The sequence below is a fragment of the Astatotilapia calliptera genome, chromosome 4, assembly GCF_900246225.1.
Source record: "Astatotilapia calliptera chromosome 4, fAstCal1.2, whole genome shotgun sequence".
Classification (NCBI taxonomy): Eukaryota; Metazoa; Chordata; class Actinopteri; order Cichliformes; family Cichlidae; genus Astatotilapia; species Astatotilapia calliptera.
In genome coordinates, this window is record NC_039305.1 from 20,819,928 (window position 1) to 20,841,497 (window position 21,570).

General features: G+C 38.7%; 1 protein-coding gene across 2 annotated transcripts in view; it reads right to left on the minus strand.

Moving 5' to 3' along the window:
• mgat5b (alpha-1,6-mannosylglycoprotein 6-beta-N-acetylglucosaminyltransferase B) overlaps nt 1–21,570 on the minus strand; it is a 71,568-nt gene that overhangs the window by 45,516 nt on the left and 4,482 nt on the right. For both annotated transcript variants that reach the window (XM_026165432.1, XM_026165433.1), the window contains exons 3-6: nt 11,009–11,153; nt 4,583–4,692; nt 2,418–2,491; nt 161–328 (exon numbers count right to left, since the gene is read on the minus strand). In XM_026165432.1, the coding sequence (XP_026021217.1) occupies nt 161–328; nt 2,418–2,491; nt 4,583–4,692; nt 11,009–11,153 (497 nt within the window). The remainder of the gene's footprint in view (nt 1–160; nt 329–2,417; nt 2,492–4,582; nt 4,693–11,008; nt 11,154–21,570) is intronic.

The window sequence follows — 21,570 nt, forward strand, 5'->3', positions numbered from 1 at the left end:
ATTCTGCAGAAAAGCTTCTAGCTCTTGTACATGGCTGGGCCATAGTGGGCGAATGTTTAGCCCCTAAATCACTGTCACTTTGCTCTCTGTTCCAAATTATTGTTCGGCTACCAGAAGGTCAGAAGCAATTGGAAGAAATGATGTGAAAATATTATATTACCTGTCTCTTGGGGGGAGGCTTTAAGGTAGGTGTAGTGGTCTGATTCCTCCAGGCCAGTGGGGGGCAGAACCACTCCACCTCACTCAGGTAGATAAGGAAGGAGCAGTCAGAGCCGTCAACGCCATAAAAGGCGTAGCAAGGGTCCGAGGTCCAACGAGCACGCATCCACTGGAAAGAAAAGTTGGGGTTGAATACTAAAGACATACTGGCCCAATACACCACCAACAAAAGAAGCTGTTACAGAATTCAGTTTTTGTAAACTGTCCTTCATGTTCTCCTTGACCTGAGGAAGGCCTCTTGTCAACATTATTATCATGTTATTATTACTTTTTTGCATTACCACAACCTCAAAAATGTTTTTTCTAAAAAGACAAAAGCCTGAGTAAAAGCATGTTATAAACAAAAAACATAACATGTGGAAATACTTGTGACTTTAGCCAAGAATCACCATCTCGTAACAGGAATACAGACATTTCTGTCAACTAGGCCAGTTCAGACGAAAGCATACTGATCAGATAAGGTGATCAGCTGTAAATACAAAACAATAAAAATTTCCAAAGATATTGATGGTTAAATAATCCATAATGTTGGATATCACCATGGGAGTGTGGCTTTTGCCATTTATCAGTGGGGTCTACACATTTCTGCTTCAGCGTGATGCCACTTTTCTTTAGTTAAATTAGTCTGATTGGCTTTGCATCAGATTGGTGACATGTCCAGGGTGTACCCCACCTCTCGCCCTATGGTAGCTGGGCTCCAGCCCCCACCTGACCCTGATAAGGATGAGAGGAAGAGAATGGTTGGCTAAATAGTCTAATTAAGCTTAGATTAAATAATCTAATGATCCCCGTTATGAAACAAGTTTAGGATGCTATTAACTTAAAAAGAAAAAAGCTTTGGAAGTCTGACTCAACAAAACTTTTCACGTCCAGTGTTCTCTACAGTAGGCTGCAGTTACTGAACTCCATCCCAAAGATCAGTTTTTTTGCAGACTCAGTAAATGCAGCGTTCCATACTTCTTCTGGCGTTAACGTCAGAACAAAGAATTTACACCAGGAGCTTCGTGGCATGGATTTTCCTGGCTGAGGAGATCCTCCAGGTGGTCTAGTACTTTTGTCACATAGTCTATATTAAATACATCCATATGGCATATTACTGATGATGGATGAAGGTCTGCTTAATACATACAAATAACTATTTTCTCTGTATACATGTCTGGTACACAGCTATACTAGCACACTTCGTTGCGACAGCAGTATACTGAACAAGCTTAGTTTTTTCATAAAGCACAATGACTTTTTCTTTTATTTACCCAAGCTGTTTTTATTAAACAGTATTTTTTTCCCAAACTGCAATTATGAAACTCTGTTTACTCATCTGTTTTTATAGTCTGCTTTTCTTTGTTTTGATTAGTAAGTGCAGTCCATTGCTTAGACAACCCAGTTTTCTGCTAAGAGCCTTTAGCCTTCACGTGGCCAAATGGGGTTTTTTATAGCTTTTTTTTTCTTTCTTTCTTTTTTTTACATATTGTGATGTTTTCAGTCATAAAACATGTTTCCTACTTTGAGTTTTTAAATTGAGGTCTCCTGTGCCTTTCATTCCCCCCCCCCACACTTTCTTTAACAAAAACTGTTGTAGTGAAGAAAATGGAAAGAAGTGGTTGTTAATGAAAACAGCTCATTGTAACTTATATATTTATGTATGTTTAATCATAAAATCTTTTAAATATTAAAGATCTACAAGCATTTAAAGTACAACGAAGCATATAAGTATCAATTATGATCGCTATTGTATTACAAAGCCACAGGTTTTATAAATTTTGCTGGTAAAACAATATAAGCACACTATAAAATACATTTCACACAAACTTCAAATACCTTAAATTTTAAAGTGTATTTTTTTTCCAGTATTATATAAGCAAAGACATTTTGTTTTTATAATTCGTATTCTTAACTCCTTTTGGCATAAATGGGTTGTAAACCATAATTATAGTAGAACATCTTAGAATATCTATCTATCATAGAGGAAATCTATATGTGTGTTATAGCTTTAAATAGAGCCATTAAATAAAAGGTCTCTGTAGTGTTCTATAGGACCTCACTTTAGACACTAAAATACCTCGGCCGCTTGAAGGTTAAACATTCCCTTATCTTATTAGAGCAGATTTATATTGGCTTGCACCAAGGTGAAACGCCACAACACGACAAATGGATGATTGCTCTCTGCGTTTGGACTTAAGTGAGATATAAAGACTTACATCCATCTTACTGGGGCAGTCTGGATAACGGGGATCTTTAGGAATCTCACACTGTCCGAATGCTCCGTCCCTAACTGGAGAAAAGAAAAAAAAAAGCAGGGTATTTATCAATGCTTAAACACACTCTGACAAAAGACTACACGCATTAGACACAAGCATTAATCAACAAAGAAAAGCTGCATTGTTGAGATTTTTTTTTTTCCACGCTGTATATTGCTACACAAAGCCTAACACATATACTAGGGGTTTTTACTGTCATTGGCACAGCTGTATAAAAATCTAGCTATGCAGTCAATTTTATTTATATAGAGCCAAGTGGCCTCAAAGTGCTTGATATTGTAAGGTAACGACCTCACAATAATAGACAGAAAACCCCAACAATCAAAAGTCTCCCTATGAGCAAGCACTTGGTGACCGCGGGAAGGAAAACCTCCTTTTTAACAGGAAGAAACCTCCAGCAGAATCAAGGTCAAGGAGTAGCAGCCATCTGCTGCGACTGTTTACATTTACAATAAGAGTCCTGAAGCGTTCACTGTATTTGAGCATGCTACAGTAATAGGACGCTGCCATTGTAGCAAGTCAGTTTGTGAAATTTTGTCACTCTAAGATTTTCCACAACAGCTGAAAGTGGTATTATTATTGGAAATCACAGAGACTCAGACACAAAGTGGCAGACCAGGTAAAGTTACAGAGCAGGGAGGTCGAGTTCTGAGGCTCATAGTGCGTAAAAGTCATCGCCTTCTGCTGATTCAAAAACCCCAGAACTTGAAACCTACTCGAGCATTAACGTCAGCACAAAACCTGAGCACTGGGAGGTTCATGGCACCATTTTCCATGGCTGAGCAGCTCATGTAGGTGTAATGTGTAGGTGGCCCAGTTCTTTTGTCCATATAGTGTAGAGGAGGATAAGAGAAACATGATGGTAATGTCCAACCAAAATTTCGACTGTTTTCAGACAACCAAAGTAAAATCTTTATATTTCTTTCAAGTGTTTTTAGAAATCCTGTCAATATATTAGATTTTTTTTTTAAAAATAGATTTTATATAGCCCAGCTACATTGAAATGAGGATAAGACTAGCACATGATCTATAGTCTACAGTCTTTCCTCTGGGCTTCAAGTCTGTTTATTTTTTGTATTAAAACATACTGTAAATTCTCCAGCCCTTGGGATGAACGGAGATAAATTAGAGAGAAAGGCAGATAACAGACAAGCTCCTGTAAAAGCTCATATTCCCCTGCTAAATGGCTAAATCTCTTCATCGGCCAGCTCACTGGATTTACTATAGATAGATTGCATTAGTGTGATTCATAAAAATTGGAATCCGCCCCCACCACAATCCTGCTTCCCTTTTCCCCTCTTGCCCCTTCCTGTTGCATTGAGTATCTCTCCCCTTCCTCTTTCCCGTCTAAAATCCCAGCACTAGTAAGCCTAATTAAAAAAAAAAAAAAAGAAGTTGCAGCTCCTCCACCAGCACCTACCGAGCATCAAAGAACAGAATGGATGACAAATAATTTCCAACTACTGATTAGCATGATAACAACAGAGCTCTCACAAAGAAAAGTGCCACTGCCATTCAGCTGTAACCAAAAGTAACTAGATCAGCCCCACTTGAGTGATAGCGCCCATTATGTCAACAGAAAAATGATCTGGCGTATTTTAATCGGACATCGTGTTGAATTGTTTTCAGTCAAGTGCAAGGTGGGGGTACAGAGGAGGAACTGAGCCGTGCATCAAATCACGCTGATTTCTATTCTTTTCCCAATAAAGTAACTGAGAATGAAGGGCAATAAAGAAAGCTTGGCAAGACCCGGATCCCATTAACGAGGCAGCAATTCATCTTTGTGATTTAGATGTCCTGCAGTTGTGTAGTTGTGTAGTTTTGATATTGCATGTTTGGATTGCTATTCTCCAGGGTAATGTTCTGTGAATAATGTCTATCATGTTCAATATGACCAACAAGCGAGTGGATGTTAGACATAAATTGTGCAGCAAAGTGCTAAACTGGATCCAAACTTGACAGTTTGGCTTATAGTATGTGGGCAGCAGGAAAGGAGTCTCTGGGATTGGATGGATTGGAGATTGACGGGAAGATTCATCAGAAGGGCTGTATTTGTTTTCTTCGTGTGTGTGTGTGTGTGTTTGTGTGTGCATTTTAAATCATACCTCTGTTATAGGCCATGCTGCGCTGCAGGATCTGCTCCACTCTAACTGCCATGTCTGACATGTTCTGGGCTATGGCCTGAATTCGCTCCACTAGACCAATGGGCTGGATCCTAATCAAGCATATGAAACACAAAAACACACACAAACACTTTGTAAAGACCCGAAATATCTTAAATGTGAACCACAAATAGGCTTGTCAATGAAACACAGCGCTATATTTCTGTAACAGCTTCCTTCCATTCAGTTTGTTGTTTTCTCACTCTTCACAGTAAGCGTGAACCAGAAGAAGAAATGTTAATTATCTAGATCTTGAGGCGTGAAATCAAAAAAGCTTTTAAAACACTGACAGATAATTTATTTGCTGAGATAATATAGTAACTCTGCATATTAAAGCGGGTCTGTTGGGGAAATAAAAACAGAAGGCAATTAGGTTGTTAGCAAATGTGTTTCACTCCAATTGACCTCTGTGGCCTAAAAGCTGCTGGCGAAAGGATCAGGAACCAATATTTACAATGGAGAAGACGATGCATTGGATGAACTAAAGAACAACTAGGATGAAGACAAAAGAAGAGTCCGAAATCAGCAACATTATGCAATATCACAATTTTAAGTTGCCATTTCGTAGCATGCCAGAAAACAAGCAAAACTAAATACATAAAAAAAATAACAGGGGAGTATCAGGAACTTTTCAACATCCAGGATCTTTCATTTCAACACAGAGGCTACAAAAATATGAAAAAGAAATTCTTTCACAGAATTCATTGCTCTATGAAAAACTAGGTTGGTTGGAAGGAGAAAGCCTGTCATCTCTAAGAAGAACATGGTAGCACACTTTAGGTTTGCAAATTTGCATTTCAGCCAGCTGCAAGCCTTCTTGAATAACATCCTTTGTACAGACATAACCTCATATCAGCTGTCAAGCAGAGAAAGACTGCAAAAGAAAAGAATGAGGGTGTTGCAATGGCCCGGTTAAAATCCAGACCTGAACCTGAAAAAAAAAACAACTAAATACCAAAGTAAGTTTACAAAAATATAAACTTACTCACCTTGGGAATGCCCCCATTAATTGTTAAAGAATTTGTGCGATGAATTATAAAATACTCTTGTAAGAAACCCCAGTACGCCTCAGCATAAAAATCAATGAGTTTCTGCTGGTATTTGAAAAAAAACACTTTTTTAAAGATGTCTAAAATTCATAGGTAGTTATGTACTGTTTGTATGAGCATTCGGTAAGTTGTTATAAACCTGTGTATACATTTCTATAAATTGTGATACATGTTACTAACATTTGCAGCTCAGACATTAATTATTTTGATTTTTAGCTGATGTATAAATCATTTTATTAAAAAAAAATGTCAGATGTCGTAATCTGCAATGTCCCCTGAATTATGTTTTATAATCTCTTATCCAACCAACTATATGAAAACCCAAAGGTATACAGAATTTAATACACAAAGGAAATCCTCAGGTCTATGTTTACAAGAATAAGTGTAAAATCTTTAAATGTTGTTTTTTTTTCCTAAGCATCCACTTTCATCCCCTCACTATGCGAGTCGTTTTCTTTGCAAGAGTTTGAAGTGCACCCAGATTGTCTCCTGGTCTTGCTACTAGAAAACTTTGGAACAGAAAGACTTTTATACACATGGTTAACACCTTAAACAAGTTTGTTTTAAAACTTTTTCACCACATTTCCCAACCTGCAGAACACACAGTTATTTATTGTTCATGCCCTTCAGGAGTACAAACCCTGAAAGCTCTGCAGCCTGTCTTTGATGTCGTTTAGTGACACTTAATTCAAAGTTTATGTTTAATGCAGGAAGAAATAAAAGTCTAGTTCAACTTATTTTTAAATGGCAAAAAGATGGCACACAAACTCCCTTACATCAAAACCATGAAAACAGCTCAAGGGACTGAAATTGAATCGGTTACAACATAAATATTTAGGCATCATTATAGATCTGAATTTAAAATTCACACTGAAAAGCTTGTGTTCAAGCTGAAACTTAAATGAAGTTTCTTTCTTTGGAATAAATTTAGTTCATCTCTCCAGGCGAGGAAATACTTGATTTCTGCAACGTTTCTTTCCCAGTATTTCTTGGATTACAGTGACCTATTCTTTCTGAATGCATCTGATCAGTGTCTACCATTGTGCTTTATGTTTTATTACTGAATGTGGAAATTACATGACAGTCTCTCTGTATGCCCACAGACTTTTTACCAATTGCTTTTTAAATCATCCCTTTCTGCTTGGGCTGGCGTTTTCTTATCTGTGTACATGTGCATATAAATACATAACCGGTGCAGCCAACACTCTCAAAGTCAGAACACCAGTTGGAAAAAGGGCCTTTAATTACCCTTCACCTTTTAAATGGAATAATCTAAAGAAGGACCCGAAATTGTTAGGCCTGGTTACTATGGGAAGACTGTAGTTCTCCTGTTCAATGTGATTGCTCTTATGCTCTAGACCAGTGTTTAATAACGCTCTTGGAGCCATGGCACATTGTTCACATTAGAAAAATCATATGGCACACCACCAAACAAAAATGTCACAAAAAACATATTGATAAGTTTTCTCCGTGCACCAGGTACAGCGGAATTGGTTCGGTTTGTTCCAAGCGCACCATTTTTTGCTTTTTTAATGACCACTTTTTTGATGGACTGTTGGGCGTTCATCTGGGTCCGAATTCTCTCCAGGACCCAGGTCAGATTGGCTACTTTTTCTCTTCAAATATTTATCTATTACGCGCACCATCATCTCACAGTATGACTATTATTTCTTCTTCATCTTCTTCTGTTTTACTAACAGTTGGTAACCCATCTCACCAGCTGGGCCCACGTTGTCATTTTCGGTTCAGGAGCATTTTTAGTAGATAAAGGCGAATGGCTTAATCAAGAAATGAGCTGCGGTTAGGGTGTGGGGGTGTGTGTTTGGAGGCGTGGTCCTGCTCCTGGAATTTAGATCATTTACCTCCAATTAATTAGAGCAGGTAGTTGTACTGCCCTCTAGTGGAAGAGAATGTAATTGTACTTCACATTACTCACGCCGATCGCTTACAGCACTAATCAGGTGGAGCCAGACAATCTTCCATGGCACTCCTGATCATTTCTCACGCACACCTACGTGCTGCGGCACAGCGGTTGGGAAACACTGCTCTAAAAGATGTGTTCACTCACTTGTAATGTATGTCAGGTACATTTGAATGCATTGTGTATTTGTAAAACAAACCACGGTCTTCCATTAAACTTAAGGAAGTAGTTCTGTTGTAGTAATTAACCAAATCAGTTTTCTTAAAAAATACACAAAACACAAAAATAATTCTCCTGATATCTTGCTGGATATTATCTTGCAAGTATAACCATACACAACTAAAAACTAAATAATCCTTTAAGCTTAAATACTCAATTTCAGACATCACCTGAAAACAGCATTACCTGGCTATTTTCTCTGGTTATACATGCAAGTGAGTAAGTAATACGCATTTGTGGCTGAAATAAGTGTTATGTAAGGTAACGCAATGATCCTGCCAAACCATTTGTTTCCCATAAGTATTTAGACAATGACGTGTGTGTGTGTACAACTTTGCCTCTGTACACCACCACAGTGGATTTTAAATGAAATATTCATGATGTGTCTAAAGTGCAGAGTTTCAGTTTTAATTCAAGCTGTTTAGCAGAAGTGTCACATTTAGTTTTTAATTTTATACTGAAGATCTTGATTGTACACCACAGTGGATTTAATTAGACAGAGGCTAAATTACAAAAATATCTCACTGTCCCAAAACATGTGGATTAAACTGTAACTAGAAAAGAGGACATAAGTTAGATCTGTATCCTCTTGATTGATTAACCAAATTAGCAAATAACAGCTTCAGCATAGCATTTCGTAGCATTACAATCTGTGTAATAGTGCTGATGCTGTGGAGAAGAACAGTTTTTTCCCCCCACTTATTTACACTTTCTACTTCAGATATGCCCTGTGTGTCCAAAGAAAAGTAGTTAGATAATAAGATTACAGGTTGCTATTACTAGATTTGCCTTGCAGGGTGAGTTTTCACAAGAGTAAATATTTTCTGTTTGCAGCTGCTGGTGAACACTATTAAAACGGTTAAAGGCGATCCTTTGCGGCCTGATCCTCGTCTCTGCACGGCTCAACACATTGCTTCATAAACATCTGACATGGAAAGACTAAGAGAAAAGTACATCGTGACCTTAAACTTTTGCACATCACCACACAACTTGGTTGCTGCTTGCGTTGTAACCAACCAATATTCATTAGTGGAACCACTTTATTGCAGTGTATCATTGCTGTTTTACATGACACTTAAATGAATTATTCAAATGAGCACTTGTGTTATATAGTAGTATTTCTGGAATTTATATTGCTCGTTAAACAGCTCTGAATATGTAAACCCGCAGAAACTCGCAAAAACAAATGAAACAGTGGTCCAGGGCCAGATGCAGATCGAGCAGAAAAAGTCTGATTTCATTTAGGCAGCATTTATTATTTTGTGTGTATGCACGCGTGTGTGTCAGGGGAAAGCAATCATACTGTGCTTATATGCATAACTTAACATAATTCTAAAACCCAATCTCATTCCACTTCAGTCCATACAGAGCCAGCACCCAAGAATACAGGCCATTTACCATTTACCAAGAAGCAAGTGGCAGCCAAATATCTTTTTCTATCCCTTAAATTGCAACAGGGCAGCACAGATTAATTAGCGGTCACACAGATATACAATCCGGTCGTTAAGTGATGACGTGATGAATCCTACTTCCGGGCCTAAAGTAGTCTGCGTTTAATATGGCTTTTGTGTTGTTAACATGTTTAATGTTTTGTATTTTCTTCTATTTAATCTCAAAAAGCTCCTAAAACAGTCAGTGATCACTGTTGACCTCCCTCGGCTTTTATTACCGCTAATCATTTATTTAAGCTCAGTTTTTAAAACCTTAGGATGGAACTACAGCCCAGCCCATGCAGCAGTATATTAATGACTAACCTCGTATTGTGGATGGATTATCTCAGTTGTTCTCCTGGCTGAAGTTTGGTCCTTTTACAGCATCCTGCCATGCGATTACATTTGTTCCTGACCACCGAGAACTCTCACGTTAACTTTTATCGAGTGGAAAAAAAGTTAGCTTGTTTATATTATGCTAACATAGCTGTGTCGCTAGCACATCATTATTAAATACCAGCTAGCCCAACTTCAGTAACCCTACAAACGTCACTGCTGTTTAGCTTTCTGTCTTCCTTTATGTTGGAAGTGATAACAGAGCTGTACGTTTTAATTTGTTTCCAAAACCCGACAGTCAGGACATACTATATTGTATTTAGATAGAAGCTAGCGAGCTAACTCCCTGCTAACTTCTAATTCCGTTAAATGTCATAAATTCCGTTTTCATGGATGCCTGGATGTTAAACTCAATTGGTACACCTGGTAGAGCAGAACGCTGATCATTTTATTAAAGATGAAAGAGTTTAGACAGTTTTTCAACTCTCAGTAATGCCATAGTGATCGTTTGATATATGGACCTGCAGCGGAGTTTAGGCCCAGACACGGCTAGTGACGTCAGACTTAACGACCGGATTGAGCACAGGAGTCACACGCACAGCCTCTCATTGTGCAAACATACATTGGTTGTTTCACACAGAAGCATCTATATTTCCATCAATCTGGGAGTGTAAAAGGCTATCAGCTGGTGAAGAGCGAGAGGACAGCTTAATTACTTTCACAGCATTATACTAGGTGAGCAAATTTTTTCTTGGTGGGAGATTTAACGCTAACCTCAAGTGTGAACTTTTACCCAATATGTATCAGCATTTGTGGTTGGTTTTGAAACTATTTGCCCTTTGTCACCGTAACATTTCCAGTTTAGTCCCTGAGAGGCCAATTAAATGATTGTTAGAACTGTGAGACTGAGGGTGTATTCAGGGAGCATTCTGCAGTGGAAACTAAACTGTAACATAGAAATATAAATATGTGGAGCTTTAGCCAGTAAATATTTTCCCATCACACTTGTGAAATCAGGGTTCAGGTTAGGTGAGGCACTATACGTCTGCCTTCATTCATTAAATGCAGATCGAATCGGTTACACAGTGAACAAGCCATACTGTAAACAGAAAATGTCCCTGCAGATCTCTAGAGATCATCAGAAGTGAATTCTGAGAGGAAAGAGTTCCTGTCTATGACGAAGACACAGAGATGATGGACATGATATCTAACAGGGGAACTAATAATAAATGCACCAAAAGGAGGAAGCTTGGAAGCTTCCTATCCTTAAACCTGGAGCAAGTGCAGGCATAAGAAAAGGTCAGTTGCCAAGGAAACCACAGAACACACAACTCTAGCTTGGCATCATATATATGTCTATATACATGTATACACATATACACATATCGAAATGCAAGCCAGTGCTATACTGTACCTGTCCAGTGCCGAGCTCAGCTCATCCAGCCTGTGGGTGTCAGTTGTGTTGCCCAGTTTTGACAGAACATCCATCCTCTTCATTATTACCTCCAGCATGTCACAGATTTTTCTCAGCACCCCACGAGACTCTTGACCACCAAGTACTAAAATAAAACAAAACAAAAAAATAGAGACAGATAAATACTATGTGACTAATAACACCTCAAAAAAAAAATCAGAAAGATGGCACAGAGAAGATGAGGAAATCAAAAGCAAGAGGATAAGGCACAAGAATTTATTGAAATAACACAGAAGTCATTCAGGTGTAAACTGCTGCCTCCTTTAGAGGTAACTACGGCAGACCCTCTGCCTCCATCTCACCACATCTCTAGCATCCTCCTCTGGTCAAGCCAAACCTCTACATGTCCTCCTTCAATACGTCTATGAACCTTGTTTGTGGTCTTTTTCCTCCTGCCTTGCAGCTCCATGTTCACCATCATTTGTTCAGTTTACCCACTATCCCTCCTGTGGACATACCCAAACATGTCAGCCTTGCCTCTCTAACTTTGTCTCCTTTATCTCAACCAGAGCTGTCCCTCAGATGTACTCATTGCTAATCGTGTCCGGTCACTCTCAATGAAAATGTTAACATCTTGAACTCTCCTGGGTCAACAAATTACCCCTGAAACTCCAACCTTCCTTCATCCTTCTTTACCTCTCGTGTGCACCATCCTTTGCTTTGGATGTTTGACCACATGTAGATAAACTCATCCACCTTCACTTCATCTGCTCCTGGTATCTTCACTGTTAAACCAGTCTCCCTCTCATGTACACAAATGTATTCTGTCTTGCTTCTACTGACTTTTCTTTCTTTTTGTCTCCAGAGCATACCTCCACCTCTTCAGCCTCTTTTGCTCCCTATTCATGGATTCTCAAAGAGCCTGTCTTACTATATTACTTATGATATTACTTTAATTCATTACCCAGTTTACTCTGGTTTACCTTTAACATCATCTCAGTCAATTTTCTATGTACTTTCATCCCCCATAACTAAAGCCAGCTGCTCACTGGGAACCAGCACACCCAGCAAAACAAAGGAATGGTCAAATTAGACTCTCAGTGTTGGACTTGTTTTGGCGCTTAGTTCAGATTATTAATGACCTGACTGGTGGTAACCCAGAAGGGTGCAGTTTACAAATACCCAGTCAATTAACAGGCTTGCAGAAACAGACAACCAGGTCAAAGCAGAATGCTGAGCCAAGGTCCTGACCCTTTGCTGTTTGCTTCAGTCACACTAAGCCCAACGTCAAGTATTCATTTTAAAATGTAAATGCACGAATTACCAAGAAAACACAAATAGCTCGGCGTGCCTCAGGCGGTAGGTCTTAAGTCGCTTTTGATGAGAAAAAAAATTGAAGAACCGAGAAAAAGAGTGCCACTCTTGGGACTTTGGAGTGAATTTGTAGCCTGAATTCCTGAAAAAAAGAAAACATCCGAAACCAACAATAGCCTCATATTGTTCTCAGAGAGTGAAAATAAAACCTCACCTTTGAGCGTTCCCTCATCAATTGCATTAGGCTTTGGAAACTGCAATGTGTGCAGGCTGCACTTCCCTTGTCAGGGTTCATTTATCACGGGGCAGGGAAAAGTCACCTTTCACATAAAATAAATAAATAAACTGCATTACATCTCCAGTAAATAAAATAAGGAGAGGGGAGGAAAAACTCAACTTCTTCTGCTGTTTGTGAGAGTATGTGTGCCCCCCCCCCAAAAAAGGTGTGCCTCTCAAAAAAGGTTCACAGAAATGTTGCACTGATATACTTTCCTTCACTGCCTGTGTTTTGTTCTTTGGCTGAGGCTTTTCTATTATCCTCAGTCAAACTGGCCTAAAGACGTCTCCTTTTGAATAATTCAGTAGTTAGACAACAAATTTTTTATTCTACGGGCAGAAAGAAAGAGAATAAATGAATTCCCTTTAAGATTTGGAGCATTATAGCAGCAGTTTAATACTATACTTTTATAAAACACTGAACCAGGATTTTAGTGTTTTTTTTTTTTTAAAGAAGATTAGAAAGAAGAACGCTAGTGTATTATCATGTTGTCTAAACTGTAGCATGTAAGGCCACATAAATAAACGTCTATTTGAAAATTGCAACCACTACTTAAAACCATCTATTAAAAACAAAAAACAAAAAGGAAAGTCTGTTTCTTAATAAGGGGGATTCAGACTCCTTGCTAGGTTCAGATGATCCCCTATCAGTTGCCGTCTGCTCGCTGCAGTAAATCTAAACAAAGCCCCTGGGCTAAAGTGTGGGAAGAATTCACATTTTTCCACAATAATGATCCAGCTCTCACACGTTGTGCAAGTAAATCACTATTACTGAGACTGTGCCCCACCCGCCACCCCCACCTTTCCTGCACAGTGCATTTTTAGCACTAAACCTTATATATGTTTGCAATCAACTGCTCATCAGATAGCCTTTTGCTCCCGTTTTCTGTCATCTCTTGGGAAACATTAGCTAATGTGTTATTTCCCATGCAGATCTGAGTGCACCGACAGCGGTGCAGCAGGAGTTGATAGTGTATCTACGTGCTAATGTAGCGCCTCCTCTGTGTCATTCCTCATCAGCTGGTTAATAAAAGGCACATTTAACGACAGCTAATCTCCTTTAAAGGCTCAATTTCAGAAGTGCCACAGCACAATCAATATTCTGAACAAATTCCAGTTAGGTCACCATCTTTACTGTAGCCTGCTGTGTCCAAAGCACTTGCTGACCGGCTATAAACAACTGCCTTCCAATACACCCACAGGCTCCGTGTAGAAGTTCAATACCACAGTTTTTACCCAGCCTGTCCGCCCAATATACAGCATCTTTTTATCTTTGTAGCTGTGGCCCTCGGTGTTTTCCCCATTCTTTCCCCATCACTTGATCCACAATCATACACAGTTTTCTCATCAGCACCGCGAAATGTGTTAGGCCGCGTCTGTGCCCTCTGGCCATAGTTCTTCGGCAAATTGTTTATGTGCCATCCAAGCCTCAGTGTTTGAGTCTACAATTGCAAACTTTGCTTTTACCCTACATGTTCAGCCTTCAAGTCAGTGGCATTTAAAGCTCGTCCTCTGGGCTTTTTCACAAGCATTTCTGCTGGGCCAAGAAAATGTTGGTATGTTTGGAAAATGGCTGTGAGTGTGTGAAGCCTAAGTTGTTTACAGAGAGTTGTTTACTGATTTTAATACCACCTCAATGTTGAAATCATAAAATTCATACAAATCATGTGTGTTCATTTTAGTTGCAGACATAAAAACAAAAAACAAAAACAAAGAGCCCTGCACTCTTTGGCATAATAGCATAAAAAAAATAAGTAGGACATGTCACGCTCATGTACAGCCCACACCATGCTTTCTGTCTGATTGCTGTTGCCTTCTGCAACCCTCTGGGCAACTTTAACAGAGTCCCAGTCTTCACATTTCCCCCCATATTTGACATGGCTGCAAAAACTGCTCTTTTAAGAGAAATACTTACATAATAAATTAATTAAAGAACACTGCTTTAATGAGCTCGATAAGTAAGGACAATAAAGCACAAAGAGACACGTAGCAAGTGGCCCCCACGTGTGCCTGGAGAAAAACTATCAGCAGGTTTCCGTGGGGATGACACGGGCACTTCATATAATTCTATGTAAATTAATATTTGAGACAGAGCCTATCCCAGCTGTCACTGGGCGACGGGTTACCAATCCATCACAGGAGAAATACCACAATTTATGCTCACATTCACACCTAGAGCCAGTTTAATATCACCAGTTAACCTAACATTCATGTCTTTGAAATGTGGGAAGAAGCCGAAATACCCAGGGAGAATCCACACAGGCACAGAAAGAACATGCAAAACTCCCACAAAGACTTATTGAAAGGTTAATATAATGGCCCATACATGTGGTTACCCGGCTAGGAGTAATTGCAGTGTAGAGTAAAATGCTTTAAAGATCATTTATTGATGGTGATTTATTTATTATTTATGCATGTTGTCATATTATATACATGTACTACTTCAGCCGTGTACACCGTTTTGAAAGAAGGAGCAGTGTGCAGATGCTACTTAAAGGGAAAGATGGTGTTTTAACTTTAGCCTACTGATAGATAAAGCTAGAAGGACTCTGCAATGCACCTGCTTCCTCTGAATTATATAAATGTTCTGGAGTCTATACCACACAATAAAAATAGCTGTGAAATGACTATTGTTGTAATTAGGCACTACATACAAGAAAAAGCTGAAAAGACTTTGTATTTTATTACTTAATTTCCAAAAATATGTATTCAATATAAAGAAACGAACTGCAATGATGGAAAACACGTCAGGGAAAAGGTCAAGCCTTGTTTGTTTGCAAGAGCAAGTCTGCTTAAATCAGCAACAAATTTGTAAGTGGGAACAAAAGAGTGCGGAGGCAGACCAGGAAAGGCCAGCAGCAGGTTAGACTGCATGACTGTGAGCAGAAACAGCAGCTTGGATCCCATCTTCAGTGTGAAGACATGGATATCATGATACCATCATTAGATTGATAAATACATTCACTTTGGTTTTAGCTCATCAAAAACATTACAAAAGTCTTAAGCCACCCCCATTTCTTTACATTTTGCCTCCAGACTTTGTACTTTTTAAAAAAAAAATGTTCTCGAGCAATAGTTCTTCTCTGAAGGTCTTTCAAGGTTTTTCTTTGCAAATTGCTGCTTTTTTGCTCACTTGCCTTATATATTGTATTTCTATGCATTTTACATTTTTCAGTAAATCATTGCATTTCTTATGTTCCTAGCAAAATGTAAATAAATGAGGAGTGTTTCAAGACTTTTGCATCTTTTAATCTTGTTATTGAAGATGAAGGCTGGGTTGGTAAAACTAGGTAATAAAGTGATGGGTAGTTTACTATTAACATATGCAACATGACAAATAAATGAGAAGAATTTCCTTTTCTCTGAAAAAAATATATAGTGGGTTTAGGAATCATGTTTTAGGTCATACCACCCACCTGTACATTGTAGATCAATGAGAATCATTGATACAGCTTGAAATATTAAAAAGAGAATAAATCTGTGTGGGTACAGAGGAAGAGCAGTACAGCAGAAATGCTCAAAGAGTACCAGAGCTAAAGCTGAAGCTGCAAAACATGCGAAGATAGAGTTGAAGATTTGTCATTAAAAAAAAAAGTTTAAATTGTGTCAAAACAGTAATAGACCAGCATTATACTATTGCATTGTTAGGTGATTAATGTAGAAGCATAAAAGGGACATTGGCAGCACTCTGAGGTCGCTTTAGTTGGAGTGATTTGCGTACTGACATACAGTTAGACCAGTGAGTATTTGTACAATGACATTTTGTTGTAGTTTTGGTTTTTTACAGATTGGATTTTTCAATCAATGTGACTAAAGTGCAAAGTTTCAGCTTTAATTTAAGTACTGTATTAACAGGTTCAGAATTACAGACATTTATACACAGTCCCCCATTTTCAGAGGATTTATTGGGCAAACCTAGATCATTTTACATAATAGGACTGTTTAAAATACTTGACAGCCTAAAATCTAACAAAGAACCCTTGCACATAATAAAGTGCTGCATTTCCTCCCTTGAGATGCTCTACTAGACCTTTACTGCAACCATCTTCAGCTGCTGCTTGTTTGTGAGTCTCTCTGCCTTCAGTTTTGTATTTAATGACTAAGAAGCATGCTCTATAGCCTGAGATCAGCTGACTGACTTGACCATTGAAGAATATCTCATTATTTACCTTGAGAAACTCCCGGGTTGCTTTTGCAGTATGCTTTGGCTCATTATCTAATTGCACTGTGAAGTGTTGTTCAGTCAGTTTTGCAGCATTTGGCTGAATCTGAGCAGAGACTGTAGCTCTGCAGACTTCACAGTTCATCCTGCTACTTCTATCAGCAGTCACATCATCAATAAACACTAGTGACTCATTTCCGCTGGCAGCCATACTTGCCCGTGCTGTACCATTACCTCCACCATGACTGACAGATGATTTTGCATGCTTTGGATCATGACTTGTTCCTTCTCCATACTTTTCCCTCCCCGTCATTCTGGTTCAAAGATAGGGTTGTTGCCTCTCGCTTTAACTGTGCGGTCTCTTTTAAATGTTTTGTGGCAAAGTCTAATCTGCCCTTCTTCTTTTTGAGTGTAACCAGTGGTTTGCACTTTGTTATATCCCCTCTGTATTTACATTCAAGAAGGTGTCTCTCAGTTCTAGACTTTGACACCTTCCTTCTTTTCTGAGAGTGTTAATGACTTGTTTAGATGTTGTGAAGTTGTTTTTCTTAACAATGGAAATAATTCTGTCATCATGCACTTTAGCTGTCTTCTGTTGTCTTCACAGCCTTTTGGTGTTGCTAAGCTCATCAGTGCATTCATCCTTTTTTAAATAATTAACCAAATTGCTGATTTGGCTACTCCTATTTTTTCCCCATCTCCCTGATTGGATTAGTTTGGGTTTCAGCCTAATGACCTCCCTCGCTTCCACTGAACAGCTACCAAGTGTAAGTTCAACACTTGGAATCACTTCCAAATCTTTTATGTGTTTGATTCGAATGAAATAATGCTAGAGCACCACCGTTCAACTGCTTTTTTTTAAGCTTTCAAAATATATAAATACATAATTTCTAAGTTAAGAATAAGTTAAGAATATAAGATTTAAGAATAAAGCCCAACTGATGTTGGGTTTTTGTCAGGTTAAAATAAAAGATTTAAAGATTTTGTTATCTATATACAGTATATGCTAAAAATCAAACAAATTCAAACTATCAACCAAACTATCGATTGCAGCAGTGTTTAAAGTCTGACTTTTACTCAATAATTTATTCTTTTTCCCCATTAGCACCACAGAAAGCTAAATAAATAAATCCAATCTTCCCTGCTATCCACTCTGGCTGGCAAGGTTTCTCCGTGAGGGAGCTTAGAGCTGAACCTCTCCACCTCACCTGTCACCAGGATAAAAATCATACATTCCCTCCTGCTCTGAACTCAGACATGCTCAGCTAACCCTCCCCCCGTCCTCACGCTGCAGATTCAAATATTCATTACAGAAAAGGCTGATTGAGATTGAGTTGCTCTCTGCTTTTTGGCACATGTGAGGGAGCTGCCAGATCCAGAAGCTATTAGAGCAGAAAACCTTTGTCACTTATCCTGCGTGCAGCTCCAACCTCTTATTATGCCCGACAGCCTGGAAAAATGGAAACAACCTGCACTATTTTTTAAAAACACGACTCCCTCTAACTTCAATTAAAACCTTAATCTTCTATCCACAGTGTGCAGATAAACCAACACATTTAGTCCTACGCATGATGATTTTTGGATTACACCGCACGGTGCGAAACACGGAATTTCCACCTTTATCAATTTGCAAATGTGAAAATATATTTTAATTGGATGTTTGATTTTTATGATTTTTATTCAGAGCAGCAGCACATAGGTTGCTAATTTACAGCTTGTAGATATTTAGTTTTTTGTTCCTTGCACTTCAGCACATTTTGAAAAAGAAGTGGAGACTTCTCAGCGGTTTATGTTAATATTGAAAGAACTATGTGTGAGATATAGCCCTTTTAACACAATATATCTAAAGGTTATTGGTGGCAGTAAAGAATTTTACTATTTTGTGGAAAATCCTGTATCTTCAATGAAGTCTGGGAGCTCTTTGTATCTCCCCCTATAATCTCTGAGACCTTCAGCAGAGCAAGCTCCAGCTTTGCTTGCTGTGAAGTCTCACAGCCCAAATCTCCAGCAGATAAGGTGACTGGCTCGGTCAGACATCCTGAAAAGCTCTTTGGATGCATAGGTTGTTGGTTTAGGATTTCTGTTGTCCCGCTGAGTGATAAAATTTGCTCCTTCAACTCTGTCAGTTTTCTGAAGATAAGCTTAAAGAATCCTCCTGTACACAGATCTGCATTGATCCTGAAGCTTGTGTCAGCAGTGTGGCAGTGCCATTGGCAGCCATTTAAGATCCATGCTAGATCCTATCCACGTTCGGCAGATGGGATGGGATCTGTTGGCTCTTTTGGGTCATGGCCACCCCCAGTGCTTTCCTCTTTTTGTTTGCGTTTTGTTTCTTCAGACTTTGATTTTCTATAAGTGAAGTCACTGGGGTTTGAGCTTGCACTGTGGTAACTGCCTTTTTCCATCTCTTCTATATTAGTTTCCCTTACACATGACCAAATGTTTATGCATTGTACTGAAAAGCATCTGAACCCGAATGTAAATAACAACTCTTAACTTTCACTCAAACTCACTCTTTTGTGCATGAACTGACATTCCAGTAACAACCTGCTGCTTATGAACCATTTGGTAAGCATGTCTCCAGGTATGTTTGGACTTCCCAGGAAAGAGGTTCATCCCACAAGCGGCTCTTTGAATAATTTTTCTAATTCTACTCCAATTAAAGCTGATCCTTAAAAACTCTAGTGCAGTCTCCAGTATATTATTTTAAATTGAATGTGCTTAGGCAAAGACCTTGGAAAAAAAATGTGTTTATGTCTGTGGGGAGAAAAATTACGGATTATTATAAGAAAGCTGCATGGTGGTGAATTGTTTTGTACTCGTGCCTCAGGGCCTGAAGGATCAAAGTTAAAACCTTTCTGGATTCATGTTGGAGTCTTCTAGTTTTCTCACAGTCCAAATTCTTGAACATTAAATTAACTGGTAACCTGTATAGTGTGTACAACAACTCTTCGCTTTCACTCCACCCTGTTTTTTAAACCCTGTTCCCAGACAAGGGAACACACTGAGCTTCTCTAATAGCTCCCAGATTGGATAATAAGCAGCCAGGCTGTGTTCAGTTGCTGCAGGGAAATTAGAAGCCCCGTAGTAAGGTCATATCATTCTGAAATGGTTCAGTTGAGTAGGGATAGCCAATCGTGATACAAATATGAATACACTGGAGGACATGTGACAAATGTTTCCCATCACTACATCATGACTCCGAGATTGGTCCTTATCAAATAAATTAGGGCAATTAAGATAATTAGTCTAACTGCCAAATTATTCGAAGTGAATAATTACAACAACAAAAACATGACCAACCAGCAAATAAATTCTGTATCTTAGGGCAATTTTTTTTCTTCACTTGCAGTTTTTCTTCAGTTATGTGTTGCGGATCATTCTGCAGTCACCGCAATGCATCAGGTTGTTCTGATTCTACCTTTAATTTTGGAAAAATGTATTGTGATAGCGTCATGTGATTACCTTCTCAAAATGGTTAAAAATATACCAACTGGAGCTGGTGTGTGCAACTGCTTTTGTCAAGGGGTCACATGAGAAACTGGGACTGTTGTGGAGGTCTGCACCAGCTCACAACTGGGACTGTTGCGGAAGGTAACAGTTTTGGTTTCTCATATGATGCTAGTGAGCTGGGACCTTAAGAACTGGGACTTTGCTACTTTAGGAGTGGATGACTAATTTTCCCAAGTGGCCACTTGAGAAAATTAATCACCCACCCCTGGACGAGATGGACCTACTATTAAAAACAAAATCAATTACACTTGAATTTCCCAAATTCACTTTCTGAAACGTACATTTCTAAAGCTCAGTTTACTAAGAAACATACTGTGTGCCTGCACAGCGTCTCCACTTATTTTCCAAGAAGGAAGAGTAGTACTTTTATCCTCTTTCATGCTTTCACTGCCTACTATTCTGCATGAACATATTTCCTGTTTTTGCACAGACACAAAAATACATGGAAGCAAAGGGATACAACAAGAATAGAAAGTGAACTTCCTGACCCAGTTTGCAGCTCACGTAAGTGACAATACTTGATCAGTATCCTCTCCACCCAAAAAAAGCCATTGAAATCAACCAGCCTACCATAATAATTTCATCTAGCATAGGACTCAGTATGGTGTAAGAGCATATTGCTTGTGTGAAATCCATTGCTTCTTTTTTTGCTCTATTTTGACTTTACAAGCACAGATATATTCTGTGGCCACACTCCAATGGAAGCAATTATTTTACTGCTACTAATTTGCAGAAAGTTGTAATCAAAAGTGTTGTACTTATATTTCCCTATAGGTCACAATTAATTAGCTAACATGTACACACAAAATTCAACAGTCCAGTCAACTTAACCACTTAAAACTAATAAATAACAGTTTTCTTTATAGTTCACAGCAAAAACATTGCATGAGTATTATCTCCGCCTAAATCTGTCTATTGTAATACCAAAAAACAAGGGAGGGGGGGAAAATAGCATGCAATAAATCAGCCACAATACACCCTGATGACAATTCTTTAAATAAAAGATGCTCAGCACCAGAAAGCTGTAAATAACAATCTGAGAAAGCATGTTAGCGGTTGAATCTAGCCACAAACTGTCACAAACAGCAATCAGTGTCTGCATTGTCATATCCGCCTCACAATGCAAGCCAAAAAATAAAAATCTGCTTTTTTTTCCCTCTTCACCAGGTGAAAGTGTGAATGATGAGCAGTCATCTTTTATCCACACCTCTTCTTTGTCAGGCACAGATCCAGACAGTCACCTGCACAATCATTTCCCATTTCTTCTCAATTGCTGGTGAAGCTCCAGCAGTAGAAA